This window comes from Protopterus annectens, chromosome 1.part1 (assembly GCF_019279795.1).
Source record: "Protopterus annectens isolate FY-2018-M chromosome 1.part1, PAN1.0, whole genome shotgun sequence".
Taxonomy (NCBI): Eukaryota; Metazoa; Chordata; order Ceratodontiformes; family Protopteridae; genus Protopterus; species Protopterus annectens.
In genome coordinates this window covers 765,126,557-765,141,511 of record NC_056726.1, presented here as the reverse complement: position 1 = coordinate 765,141,511, position 14,955 = coordinate 765,126,557, and the positions used below count along the sequence as shown (strand labels likewise).

The 14,955-nt window shown below is 42.2% G+C and overlaps 1 protein-coding gene across 1 annotated transcript in view; it reads right to left on the bottom strand.

Annotated features, from left to right (window-relative positions):
* The window catches only part of DCAF12 (DDB1 and CUL4 associated factor 12), a 1,353,454-nt gene that overhangs the window by 161,208 nt on the left and 1,177,291 nt on the right, over nucleotides 1-14,955 (bottom strand). Inside the window, exon 8 of the mRNA XM_044078016.1 lies at nucleotides 743-921. Coding sequence (XP_043933951.1) covers nucleotides 743-921 — 179 coding nt within the window. The remainder of the gene's footprint in view (nucleotides 1-742; nucleotides 922-14,955) is intronic.

The following is a 14,955-nucleotide window of genomic DNA, read 5'->3' as shown; positions in this document are numbered from 1 at the left end:
GAATAGTGCTGAAACAAGAGAGGTGGCAAAAGTTGACGCTACATTCAGACTTCAATTCAAATTAACTCCCCTCTGTGTTTTTTGGTCCCTGATGGAGTTAAGACCATCATCCTTCTGCTAACACACCTTTGTTCCCTACAGCCTAAGACCAGGACCAACTGCATTTAAGGGTAAACCTTATTTTTTCCCAAGCTGAGAGAACAATGGGGCAGTTCCAGTGTCACATCATAAGCAGAGTTTCACCAGAAGATATCGTGAATGCCGTAAGTCTACTCCCAACTCATGAATGATGACTACGCTGCTGAGGTGTGGCTTGCAACAACAGACCTGTGAATGTACACATGCTTTCAGACCCTTGTGCCTTCCCACATACAAAAATAAACTATTACTTGGTAAGCCAAGCACAAACCACAGCCCTACTGTCTGCAGTGATGTCTGGCTTTTGCCAGGTGTCAACAATGCCACTACACCATCAACTACTCACCTCACCACCAGGCTGGGTCTGTATTCATTGTTATCACTCTCCCCAGTGACTGGCACTTGTGCTTTAAAAAAAACTGGGACACTTGGACTCTAGTCAGGGTTTAATCCCTCTAAACTATGGAACCAGCAAGCTTCCCTTCATCTTATTAAGCCACAGTGTTTTTACAGTTTTCTAAGAACTGGTTCAAAACATATAAAAACAGAATGCATCAATTAACTTAGCATAAATATGACAGTTAAACTGTAATGTAGCACTCACCAACCATCCTTTGCCAGTTTTTAACTTCAACATTTCCTGTGAAAGCTTGCGTTTCAACCCATTACCAGTAAACTGTGGGTTTTCTAAAAACCTTTGAGCTCTGATGTCATAGAATAGCAAAGATCCTTGTCCTGTCCCCACTGTAACTATGTGTTCATTGAAACTTACTGATCGTATACCTGAAAAAAAAGTAAAAATTAAGTTTAGTGTTCACATTTACTCTTAAAAGAATGCAACTGTTTAAGGAAACTTACCATCACAATAGATGTTCTAATAGATCACTGTTGTAGTAGCCTAAGCTAATTGGGTTACATCCTAATCAGGATATGACCACTGGCCAGCTTTCAAAGCTTCATGGCACCTTCCATGCATCCTTATCAGTGGCTTAAGCTGAGCCACATAAAAAGGCAGTCTGGGTGCCAAATGCTTCACAGCTCTCTTGCCTCAAGGAGGAAGGTTACAGCATTAAAAGGAAAATGCTAGGAAAGGAAAAAGCAACAGTAAAACAAGTAACTATATGCACAACGGTGCACACATTCACACCCTGGCAATCAATGAACAGGATGGAGGGAGGGGACAGCTACTGCATCAGTAATCTATTACACAATTTACCATTATGGTACGTTTAGTTACATAGCTGTATTACATTCAACATTAGATCACTGTTGCAGCACCATAGCTTAGGAACATATTGTGAGGAGAAAAGCAATAAAGAATCCAGGAGTTCCTGGAGAATGGTCCTAGCAAAGCTTGTTCTGGACCTGAAAAAAGAACCCAGTTTGTACTACTTTGTGAAAGTATGTGCAGAGGACAGTTGCTGCCTTTAGAATACTTCTACAGTACATGCTTTCTAGAAAGCCACAGAAGCAGCCAAAGCCAAGGTATAGTAGGCACAAACCCTGCCTGGAAGTAGTTTGATAAGGCAAAGAAACAGCATAAGACAACCATCTAGAATCTATCTGCTTTGGCATTGGTTGCTCTTTTTTCTTCCTTTCAAAAGTGGCAAGAAAATGATTGGCTTCCCTTAAGGATTCAGTTCTACCCAAGTAGTATTTGAGCTGCCTATGGACATTCAGAGTATGTAGGATTCTTTCTCAATCATTTTTGGGTTCTGAAAAAAACACAGGGAGATTAACAGACTGGCTCAAGGTAAACTCCAAAACCACTTTAGGCATAAAAGAATGACTTGTTCTTAAAATGCTAGAGTCTAAACCCGAAACTGCACATTAGGAGTCTAAATCAAAAAAATGCAATCACTGGAAGCAGTCTTCACCCTGGAAGATGCTGACATTTGTGCAGTCACTGAGACCTGGTTTAAGACTGCGGAGAGCATCCAGCTATACCAGGTTACATTTCCTTCCACAGGTTTAGACCACAAACTGAAGGTGTGAAAACTAAAGGAGGTGGTGAACCAATATTCATTAAAAATAAACACACCTCTAGATTTGTTAAACAGCACAATTCCCTCGAATTACTTCAGATGCAATTGACTGTAGGGTAAGACCCCTCTCTTCAGGTCACTACCAGCTATAGGACCCTCTCCATGAATTAGGACATCCACTCAGCCTACTTGGGATCTACTTGAGTCAATCAAGATACAACAAAACACCCTGGTTTTGGGTGACTAAGTACCCGTCCACAGACTGTGCAAATTATGTAAGTTCTAACTCACTTGCCCAAAGGTTCCTGGACTTTGTTAACTCCAATGCTCTGGACTAGCTGGTTGACACACCCACAAGGGGATCAAACATCCTGGACCTGGTGCTTATCAACATGGGGGACTGTTGCACCACCCCCAGTGTGTGGTCCTCTCTGGTGAGATATGACCACAAATCAATCTTGCTAGAAGTAACTACAACACAAGACCCCCTAGCAACAATTAGACTAAAAAACTTCTCCAAGGCCAATTGCAACCTCTTACGTGACAGCATAAAAAACTTCAAAGCCCCCCCCCACCCCCGTGGTGGAACAGACACCTATGCTAAGTTATACACTAATGCTTTATACAAGCACCTGTACAATTGTATTGACTCTGTCGTACCTGATAGAACCAAAGCAAGATCTTCAAGGAAACACAAACCTGCCTGGTGGACAGCCACCATTAATAGGCTATACAACAGGAGAAACAAATTGCTGTCTAAGAGTAGGAACAGTCTCAAAACCAGAAACACTCGCTCCTCAACTTAAACAAGCAAATAAAATTTCTAGTGAAGTCCTCCAAAGCTAACTACGAATCCAAATTAGCTTCCCCTAACTAAAGATAACCAAAAGGCATTCTTTAGTTACACGTGTAACCTCAACGGTAAGGCCCAGAATTGCGGTGAACTTGTAGCTAATAATACTACAGATACAGAACCTGTGGATATAGCAAACATGCTGGCTGACAGGTTCAGTGAAAATGTCCCTCTCCTGTCCCTGCCACATATACCCCAAAGCATCCCTAACACCTGTCCTCCACCTAGTATCTCCAAGAAGAAGGTCTTAAATACCCTCTCCAAAGCCAAAAACACAGCCTCTATGGGACCAGACAACATCCCGGGCTGTGTTCTACATGGGGTAAAACAGGAATTAGCATCACCATTGAGCACACTTTTCATTCACAGCCTAAGCACTGGCTTTGTGGAATGGAAAAAGTACAGTTTTGTACCTACCATAAATGTAGATGTTAGAGTGTCCACACTGATGCAGTCATTACACTTGGGTTATCCTGCCGTCAGGCGGTCCCCGCAGTCGGCCAGAGTTCCAAAGTCTTGGTCCGGCGTCGGTTGCTGTCGCTTCTTCCCTGACGTCAGTGCGCCAGGGGTATAGAAGATGCATCCGACGCCATTTTCTTCAGTTTTTCTTGCCCCAGATGTCAGGTGCCCCCAAGTAGGTAGGCAATATATATTGCTAATAAAACATATAGATAAAATAAAAACAATACCTTCAGTTACAAGCAAATATACCACAAAGGTTGTATAGGGTAGAAAGGTATAGATGAGTCCAGCTAGGACAGAGGGGATGGAGGGAGGGTAACCTGGACTGCAGCAGTGTGAACACTCGAACATTTACATTTATGGTAGGTACAAAACTGTACTATGTTCATTGTGTTACACTGCTGCAGTCATTACACTTGGGTAGAATCCCAAGAGGTTGGGTGGCTGGTCTATAAAGAGTTAGGATTGGCTATGAGGCCCTGCAGAACTGCACTGGCAAATCCTGCACTGGATTTACAGTAAAGAGGCAAGTGGTAATGCTTGGTAAAGGTGTGCACTGAACTCCAAGTTGCAGCCTCCAAAATTTCCTTGGTTGGTACTCCTCTGAGAAAGGCTGTTGAACTGGCTGTTGCTCTGGTAGAATGTGGCCTAATGTTATTAGGGACAGATTTCCCATGCTGTGTGTAGCAGTAATGAATACAGTGTTCTATCCATTTGGAGATGGTCTGCTTTGAAATAGCCTTGCCCTGTGATCCTGCAGCATATGCTACAAACAGTTGCTCAGTTTTCCTGAAAGCTTTTGTTTTGTCCAAGAAGAAGCGTAGCTGCCTGTGTTATGTCCAAAGAGTGCAGAAGTTTCTCCCCTTTATTCTGGGGGTTTGGATAAAAAGTTGGCAAATGGATGGTTTGGTTAAGAGCCACACTAGATACCACCTTTGTCATAAAGGTAAGGTTTGTCCTTAAAAAAACCCTGTCCTGATGAAAAATTATAAAAGGTTGCACTGCCATTAATGCCTGTAGCTCTGAGACTCTTTGTGCTGAAGTTACTGCCAGGAGCAGTGCTGATTTCCATAATAAAAATTTTAGATCGGCTGTATTGGCCGGCTCAAAAGGTGGGAGGGTCAGCTTTTCCAAAACAAAATTGAGGTCCCAAGTTGGTGCTCTCCGGGGCGGTCTTATGTTTTTAGCCCCTCTGAGATACTGCTTTAGCAAGGAATGAGAGACTAAAGGAGGATCCGTGTTGTAATGTGCTGAAATGGCAGAGGCGTGGATCTTAATTGATGAGAAGGATAGGCCTTTGTCCAGCATCTCAGTTAAGTATTGCAAAATCTGAGGAATGTTTGGGACAAGAGGGTCAAGGCTTTGAGCCTGGTTCCAGGTGCAGAATCTCTTCCATTTTTCTGAGTAAGATTTCCTGGTGCTAGGCCTCCTGGCCTCCAAAATGACATCCATAACAGCTTTAGAGAGAGGTGTTGCCTGTTTGACTAATGAATCTGCCATGCAGCCAGGTTTAGGGTTTTGAGCTGACCATGCAGGATCGGATTGTTTTGTTGAGTCAGAAGGTATGGAAATTGAGGCAAAATCCATGGTGGGCCTTGAGCTAAGTTCTTTAAGATTGGGTACCAGTGCTGGCGTGCTCAGTCTAGAGCAATCAGGATCATCTGTGGTTTTTCTTGTCTGTCTTTTAGAAGTACCTTCGAAAGGAGAGGCAGTGGTGGGAAGGCATAAACTTTTAGGCTTTTCCAGCTGAACGAGAGAGCATCCACTTTCCATGCTTGTATGTGATAAGTCCTTGTGCAGATTTTTTGTAGTTGGCAATTCAGTGGGGAGGCAAAAAGATCTATGTCTGGGCATCTCCATTTTTGCGTTACCATGCTGAAGATTTGTGGATTCAGTTTCCATTCATGAGGGTCCATGATATTTCTACTTAGATCGTCTGCCAGAGTATTTTTCTTTCCTGGCAGGAATTGTGCTTGCAGATGAACATGATAAGTTAGAGCCGTGTTCCACAAGGTCATGGCTTGCCTGCATAGGGGGTAAGAATGAGTGCCCCCTTGCTTGTTTATGTACCACATCACTGTGGTGTTATCTGTCTTTAATAATAAATGTCCTGGATGCAGAAGGTCATTGAAAGCTGTTAGGGCATTGTGAACAGCCAACATCTCTTTTTGATTGATGTGAAGATGCATTTGGTCTGTGGTCCACTTGCCCTGAATACATTTTCCTGCCATGTGTGCTCCCCAGGCGTAGTCCGAAGCATCTGTTGTTAGAGTCTGCCTGGCTGTGGGTAGAGTGAAAGGCTGACCCTTGTTGAGGTGACATGCCTGTGCCCACCATCGAAACTCCTGTTGTAGGCAGGGAATTATTGGCATTACTGCTTCTAAGCTGAGAGAGTGCCGAGTCCAAACACTTTTTAGGTACCACTGTAATTTCCTCATATGCAGTCTGGCATATGGAATTAGTAGTATGCAGGATGCCATGAATCCCAGGGCCTGCAGAATTTTTCTTGCAGGGAGATGGGACTTTTTTGCCATTAGTTGAAAATATTGAGTCAGTTGTCCTTGTTTGTCTGGCGTGAGATAAGCCATCTGGGCCAATGTATTTAAGCTGGCACCCAGGAATATTATCTGTTGCGAGGGTACTAGTTTTGACTGGTTTTCGTTTAGTGTGTACCCTAGAGAAATTAGCAACCTTTTTACAAACGCCAGATGCTTTAGAAGAATGTCCTTTGTCTGTGCTTGAATGAGGCAGTCGTCCATGTATGGATATATTTGAATTCCTTTTTGTCTGCAAAATGCAATTACTGGTGCCAGGCACTTTGTAAAGACCCTGGGCGCAGTAGATAAGCCAAAGGGCAGTGCAGATAATTGGTAGTGCATTGTACCAGCTTTGAATCTGAGGTATCTTCTGCAATTTTGTCTGAAAGGGACATGCAGGTATGCCTCTTTGAGGTCCAGAGTAACAAGCCAAGCCTTCTTGCCCAGCATGGGAAGAAGCTGCTGTAGTCTCAACATTTTGAATTTCGGAACATCTAGGTAAGTATTTAGAGTTGAAAGGTCTAGTATGGGTCTCCAGACTTTGTCATTTCTGGGGACCAGGAAGAGTCTTGAGTAAAATCCTTGTCCTTGTTCCTGCTTTGGTACTTTTTGAATAGCTCTCATGTCCATGAACGCGGATATTTGTTTTTGAGCCTCTGCCCATTGATTTTGTGGCAGGTTTGGCATGCCTTTTAGCCTTGGTAAAGTGTGAAAGTGGAGCCTGTAACCTTGAGACACAATATTCAGAACCCATTTGTCTTGGGTGATTGTTTGCCAATTTTGATAAAAAAGTGCTAGTTTTCCCCCTAAGGGTGCTGCCAAAAGGGAAGTGCTTGGCATATGAAGGGGGAAGTCATTGGGACTGTTTCCTGTATGGCTGACATTTGTCCTCACCTCCTTTTGGGGTTGAGGTACCCCACTGTCGTTGTCTGTTAGAGCCTTGGGGTTGAGATCTGCCTCTTGGGTGTCTGTATCTGCCTCTCTGTGGCCTGTCTGACAGTGGAAAGGACCAATTCTTTGTAGGCCAATTTCTGCTAAATCAAGGTGGCTGTACCTGTAAGAAATCTTTGACTGTTTGCATAGATTTAGCTTTATCCTCCATTTTCTTTAACACCTCTTCTGCCTTAACACCAAACAATGTATCATGCTGTAAAGGAGCATCCAATAATTTTGCCTTAACATGATCAGGTAAACTCTGTTCTTTTAACCAAGCATGTCTTCGAATCACAGAACCTGTAACTGCGGCTCTACAAGAGGCCTCTAAAGAATCAAAACCACATTGCAGAGTATGTTTTCCCACCTGTTCAACTGCATGCAATAAATCCTGCATTTCTTTATAGACAGGAGCTTCTGAGCTTGTAAGCATTTTCTGTTTTAACTGATTGTTGGTACTTAAGCATGTGAAACTGGCAATTTAAAGCCCTTACTGCTAAAGTTGCAGAAGTGTAAACTTTCTTCCCCCATCTATCCAATGCTCTAGAATCTCTGTCAGAGGGGACTGGATTTTTTGCAATGGAAGCCTTAACCCCTTTGGGACCCTGGGAAATGGTTTCTGGGTCAGCAGAAGGGTTTTTATAAAGAAACTTGTGAGAGTCAGGGACTCTATAGTACCTATCTGGTTTGGCTGGTGCAGGGGGCAAAGAATCAGGAGGTCAGCTGGATTCAGAGAACACATCATCCACAATATCTAACACAGGCGGAATAGCAAGGGGCCTGTGCTGTGGCAATAAAAGGAAGTCCCTGAGCCTTTTCTTGGATTCTGAATAATCCTGACTTTCCCAATGGAAATGCTCCCTCATGGTATGTAAAGTTTCCCCAAAAGAGTAATCCTCAGGAGGAGAGGCTGAAGGGATAGATTCTTCAGCATCAGAGTCCTCATAGGGGGGTAGAAAGTATCCCTGGTCAGAAGAGGAATCAGAGGAAATGGAAACCTGATCAGAGGAATCATAGTCTGTATCCTGCCTAGGTCTTTTCTCAGGAGGGGGATGGGAACCCCTGATTAGAGTAATGAGGTCTTCGGCCATTTTGAGCATCTGTTTCTTAGGCATGTAGGACTGTCCAGGAGAATGCTGTACTTGCTTCTTTGCCTTTAATGGTGCCTTTGTCTTGGCTGGTGCTTTAATGGTAAGTTGTGAAAGTCTGAAAACACCCTCAAAAGCCGATGCCTGCTCAGCGGCTCTGGACCCATCTGAGGGATTAGTTTCCGTAGGCCCAATACCTTGAGTTTCCAGAGGCCTAGTTGTCTCCACGTGGGAATCGGAGGCGGCCTGTGGCTTTGAGGTAGCGGGTGTCAGGGGCTGCAAAAGAGCCTCACTGAGAACCGGCAACTGGCCTAGAAGAGGTTTTGTCGTCGGTTTTGGACCTCGCTTGCCTGTCTTTATCCTTGTCCTTGCGTTTTTTATGAATTGCGGTCGTTGGTTGTTCCGACGGCATTGTATAATTGAACCTTCGGCCAAAATAGTGCAAAGCAAAATCAAAATGTCATTTTATAGTGCATTTGTTAAATCTGGCACAAAACTGACAACTAGTGACGTTGTGATCAGGGCCTAGGCATGGAATGCAGTAAGAGTGGAAGTCCTTATGAGGTATTTGCTTCCCACAAGAAATACAATTAACGTTTTCTGACATCGGTCTGAGGCAAGAAAAAAAAGTTTCCCCAACGGGGTACTTAGCTTTATTGAAGACTTTGGATCTGAAATTCGACTTCGAAAATCTCAGGAGTCTGCCGACCGGCACTTGCGAACTGCTTTTGCTTCGGGCACCGGGCGGCAAGAAAGACTGAAGAAAATGGAGTCGGATGCATCTTGTATACCCCTGGCGCACTGACATCAGGGAAGAAGCGACAGCAACCGACGCCGGACCAAGAATTTGGAACTCTGTCCGACTGCGGGACCGCCTGACGGCAGGATAACCGAAGTGTAATGACTGCAGCAGTGTAACACGATGAACATCAGCTACCATCATCTCTCTGCACAAAGGAAGTGCATCCACGGACCCCAGAAACTACAGACCCATTAGCCTGACCAACCTTATCTGCAAGACTATGGAATCATGGTCCTTATTAACAAAGATATAGGAAATCTCCAAATGCTTGACCCCACCCAGTTTGGCTTTGTCAAGGGGAGATCATGCCTGTTAAACTTAGTGGACTTCTTCGAGATAGTCACTAAAGCCTTAGACGAGAGAAAATCTGTGCATACTGCCTACCAAGACTTAGCCAAGGCCTTTGACACAATCCCCCACTCAGGCATCATTGATAAACTCACCCAGTTGTTATGGGCAGACAAGCAGAAATGTCAAATATAAATCTTGATAGAAAAGTACAAAAGGCCAGAGGATAACAAATCAAAGAAATAATCAAGAAACAAGAGGGATCAGGACCTTAATTGGGTCCTGGTTCTTGCAAAGGCGCCAAGCGGAAAATTTCTTCCACTTATGCATGCAAGATTTTCTAGTAGTAGACTTTTTAGCATCATTTAGTACCTGCTCCACATCCACAGAAAACGTGCCTTAAAAGAAATAAAAATTATATCAACCAGGTAGTCAGCTGAAGTGTTTCCAGGTTGGAGTGTATCAAAGTGAATCCAGTGTGTGAGGAAGGTTGTGAAAACTGTCCTTGTTCAATTTCAAATGAAGGCAGAACTGGAGGGCCTTTCTGAATCTTCACAAAAAAAAAAACTCTGGGCATCAGTGGAAAGAGTGGCAAAACACACAAACATTTCCATCCATGAGAAGGAGAAGGCATCTGTCTTCCAGGCCTGTTTGCAAAAAATCCTGGAGAATTATTTTGTCTGTTTTGAAAGGAGGAAACCATAGCTACTTGGTGTTCCCACAGCTGGATCAATTCCTGAAAGACCCCCAGATGTAATTTCCATTAGTGAGGAAATATTCTGCTCCTGCTCAGTTTGTCTGCTACAATACTTTGCATTGATTTAATATATGTGGCCTGAAAAGCCAAATTGAGGTGAGCTGCTATCTCCAAGGCCATCAAAGCAAGTCTGCAAAGAGGGTAAGATCTGGTGCACTCTTGTTTGTTTATATATCACATCACTGTGGTGTTGTAAGTGATAACTTGAAGTGGACCTGGCTGTGGACCAGAAATTAAGACCTTCAAAGCACTGATAAATGCCACCATCTCGAACACTGATAAGCTATTGTCTGTCCCATTTGCTCCACAGACGTTGCACTTTCACCCTTTTTGATACAGACCCCACTCCCAAAGCATAACCAGAAGGTTATTTTGTAGCAGACTGAAGAGGAGGTGGAAGGGAAACAGGCAGACGTGGTCTGAAAGAGAAGTGGTTCATAACCACAAAAACCTCCTCTCTCACAAACCACAGCACTGGAATCTAAAAAGATAAAGGGTGTTGATGCTCAGACCGGATTGACATGAACAGCCACTGAATTTTTCTGGTGTGAAGTCTGGCAAAGGAAATCATGGTAATCACAGCCGTCATGAATCCCAGAATTGTGAGAAATTCCTTGTCAGATACCAGAGATTGGCTGGAAAAGTCCAAGAAGATTTCTTCATACTGTTCTACTTTCACTAGTGGAAGAAAAGCTTTTCCTAAGGAAGCATCCAGAAGACATCCCAGAAAAACTATTCTGTGTGAAGGGATAAGAGAACATGTTTTGTAAGTTCATTTAAAACTCCAGACTGAGACGGAGTTATATGACACTTTATAGAGAATCCTGACAACTGGAAAAAGAATCTGGAAATAAAAGATGTGAATGCCTTGAAATCTGCAGTAAGCTATTACTGGAGCCAGACACTTTGTAATTACCCATGGTACGCTGGATAGACCAAAGGGTAAAAGAGACAACTAATGTAGAAGCCAGATACAGAAAATCTGTAGAAATGTTTGAAATTTTTGACAAAAAGTATATGATGGCAAGCATCTTATATGTCTAACTTTACCAAGAAACAGACTAAAGGAATAAAAGGCAATGGGGTTTGGAGGGATAACCTTCTGGATTTTGAAACCTTATCAAAAAGGCTGAGAAAGGGAAGGCCTAGGTTTGATCTCAAAGTTCCACCTTCCTTTGGCACCACAAAAATAACTGAATTAAAAACCATTGCCCATCTGATTTGAGGACACTAGCTCCATGACCCCCCCCCCCCCAAAACAAACTGGAGGAAACAGGAATCTGTGGTTTACAGGATGAGTAATACCCTGAAAAGTAGAAAGAGATTGCCAAATGTACCCCAGCTGGATGACTTTCAGAATCCATTTATTTGAAACAAACTGATGTCAATGGGAAAGATGAAGACGTGGACTGAGGGATATACTATTTGGGTGGAGGGAAACCTGGAAAGGCAAGTAGTCATTCTGATGACTGTGCTTGGTTCTGGGAGGCTTTCCCTTTCTTTTTAGATCCTCCTTGACATTGCATTTTAAAATCATGTTTGTTAGTACCTTGCTGCTTAAACTGCTTTTTTGAAAATGGGTGCTGAGTTAGAGAAAGAGTTGTTGTTATACTTTGAAAAGGAGGATTGGACAATTTGGGTCACCCCTTAAATCATTTACCCCTTTCATCAAGGACTTTAAGAACCTCAACAGCATAAGAACAAACAGAACATCCCTGCCAATGGCAGAATTTAAAATCTCAGTTTAAACATCTTCTGATAAGTTTTGAAAATGTAACCAAGCAAACCTTCTCTTAAATTATCATATATCAGTAACTCTGGAGACAGTATCGGCAGAATCATAAAAACATTTTAAGGATTGTTTGGTTAAGGAGAATCAGATACAATTAAGGCATTCATTGAATTCTTTACCGCAGACCCACGGTGGTGGTGCTGCGGTAGCGTTGTCACCTCACAGTAAGACGCTGTCCGGTTCGATTCTCAGCTAGAGCATCTTCTGCGTGGAGACATGCGTGAATGGGCGTACCTTCTTGAAGGTTGTGCGTCAGGCCTGGCAAGCCGGTACGTAAAAATCAACTGTTAATCATTAGAGGACTGGAGTTCCGCTGTGGCGACCCCTAACCGGGAAAAGCCGAAAGACACAAACATTGAATTCTTTACCGCAGAAGAGGGAAGGTTAGCAGTTAAAGTTCTTATGCTGTCAAAAGAAACCAATAGCATTTTTAACATGTAAGCATGGCAGTTCGAAATTCTGAAAATTAAAGTATCAGACATTTTAGACAAGGATATAACTACAGGGTCTTATTTAGATTTATAAATCAGACATTTACAAGCCTGAGGCATGTTGTATTACCTACAAGGTTTGTTGAGAGCAGGAGGTCAACTGTCAGGCGTAGTGCAAGCTGTTAAGAAAACATTCTCTAAAGTTGATAAAACAGGAGGGACAGTTGTAGGCTGTGGAATACCCAAATGTAACAAATCAATACATTTCTGGGAGATATGGATTTTATTCTGGTCCCACTGAAATACCCATTTCATTTTAACGAAGGTCTCAGAAAAAAGATAGCTGTTCTGGAGGGAAATCTGAAGAAAGACTTTCCTCAGAATCAGAATCTTCATATTGAAAACTCTGAAGACAGTCTCACAATTTCCTGCTATTCTGACAATCAATGCTAGAATGAGAGGGGACTCTCTTTTTGAACTGAAAAATCAGTATATGAAATATTAAAAATAGAAATTAATTTTTTTGGCAAATTTCACAAGTCTTCCCTGTCTATAGTAATAGAAATAGGAGAAGTGACACTTGCCTTTCTTTTTTTCCTGGGAGACTTCCTGGAAAAAAGGCAGACTCATGGCAGGGGCACTATCTCAGGGATCAGGCATCATAACCTGGCAATCCCTGAAGACAGATTTTCCCTTGCCTAATGAGGACAACCTTGTAGCTGCAGAGGATGTCTTTAACACCTGATCTTCAGTGGCTTCCCAAGGAGATACACAAGGGAGACAGAGAGAGATTGATCGATGAGCAATCTGAGAAACCAAGTCTGGCCACAGCAAAATCACCCATTGGTGGCTGGTGCAGTCAAAGTGCTGGCCTGACAGACAAAGGCTTCTTAGCAGTTTTCTTCTTGCAGACAGGGGAAGGATGAACAGAGGAGACTAGTAACTGCAACATGGTCTCGCCAAAAAAGAAGCCTGAAAGATGGTAGCAGAGTTTGTGAAAGTCAGTAAAACTTCTGACAGAAAAATAAACATACTAAGGTAAAAAAATAAATGACAATCCCCATAAGCACAGTATCCTGCCCCTAACACTCTAACTGAAAAAGTAAAAATTAAGAAAAAAAAATTTTAATACAACTTTGTCATACAATTATACGAGTACATTCCCTCTACAATTCTTGACAGTCCATAAAAACACTTGTCCTATTATTAAATATGTTTCCTTTATAGAAAAAGCACAGACTTTCCTCAAAAAATGCACAAGTTGAAGGTTTTCCCCAGAAGGGTACTTATCGGCCTTAAATCATCACTAGATGACTGCCTGTTCCACAAAGCAGTAAGAGACAGCAAGAATGCTCTGTAGCTTTTTACATGGCTCTGCACAAGGCTCTGTGAGTGTTAGGGCTTATGGAGGGTGCCCTGAAATTTTGAAAGCTGGCTGTCGGTAATCCAAATAGCTTAGTCTACTGCAGCAGTGATCCAGTAATAAACATCTAATCATATAATCCACCCAACCCACTAAGAAATTTGTAATACTTGTTACACTAATACAAGTAATCAGAACATAGTGAGAAAACTTACCTATCAGGCAAAATGATTTCAAATAAGATTTTTCATTATTAAACAATGGAGTTGTCCATCTTGCTAAACATTTGTAATAAAGATACACATCTTCCCAAAGACAGTCTAGGAAAAATGTGCTTGATTCAATAGATAAGTCAGCTTACCATATATTTTTATTAAAATGTGAATATCCAACAGACTATAGCAGGTATAACTTTTTACCGAAACACTAGATCTTCAAGGAAAAGTCAGTGTAAGAGAAAAATCATAACATCTGGGTTTACTCAGCTTGTGTTTTTTTTTTAATTTATTCATTTTGCATTTGTTTACCGGGAAGGTCTGACTGGGCTAACAGCCCGTTTTCAGTGGAGGCCCGGGGAGAAAAGCTCCAAAAACAAAGAAAAAGAGAAAAAGAAAAATGTAATAGATTCTGACAGTATAAACCTTCGATAAGCATAATAAGTTGCATGCACAGTTACACACAGAATATAAAAGGAAAACAATAAAGAGCAAAATATTTTACACGATTATACATGGGCCACATTAAGTCCCCATGAAGGCCGGTGCTGTTTTAGTATTCCTTAGAACAATGGCTTATGTAAGCTAGCAGCAGAAGATTCCTTCTATTTTAGGAGTTCTTTCCAGCCCTTATAGGGAAGTGTGTTGTAGTAAATCATTACCTTTTGTACAGTAAACTTATTATAGCCTATTACATTTATTCACATACTAGACTTTGACCCTACCATGCAATCAAGCCTGTGGAAAATTGTGGTGGCGTTTTCATTTTGCCAAGGACCACAATAACCTCTAGACAGATTTGCTGAGACTCACCAACTGGACCCACTGAACTCCAACTTTAGTCTGCTACAGGACACCTTACACATCCCCTGGCAACCACATAAGATTTCTAAATGTACTTGAGGAAAGTTCAGATGTAAAAAAAAAAAAAAAAAAAGACTTACAGTAACAGTAGATGTTCAAAGATGTTCAAATGATCACTATTGCAGCCACCTTAGCTGTATGGGTTATATCCTTCATAGGATATAAGGGCTGGACAGTTTCCAAAACTTTCAGGGCACTGTCCACATGTCCAAATTGTCAGTCAGCCAGAGCTGAGCTGATTAAAACCACAGGTTTGGCCATCAAGCTCTTTAGAGCTTTCATGCCAACAAAGAAAGAAAGGCTGAGCCCTGAAAGGACAATGCTAGGGACAACAGAATATAAATGTCCGCACCTTGACATAAACAACACACCAAAAACAAGAGGGGATGGAGGGAGGGAACAGTTACTACAGCAGTGATCATTCGAACTACTGTTATGGCAAGATTA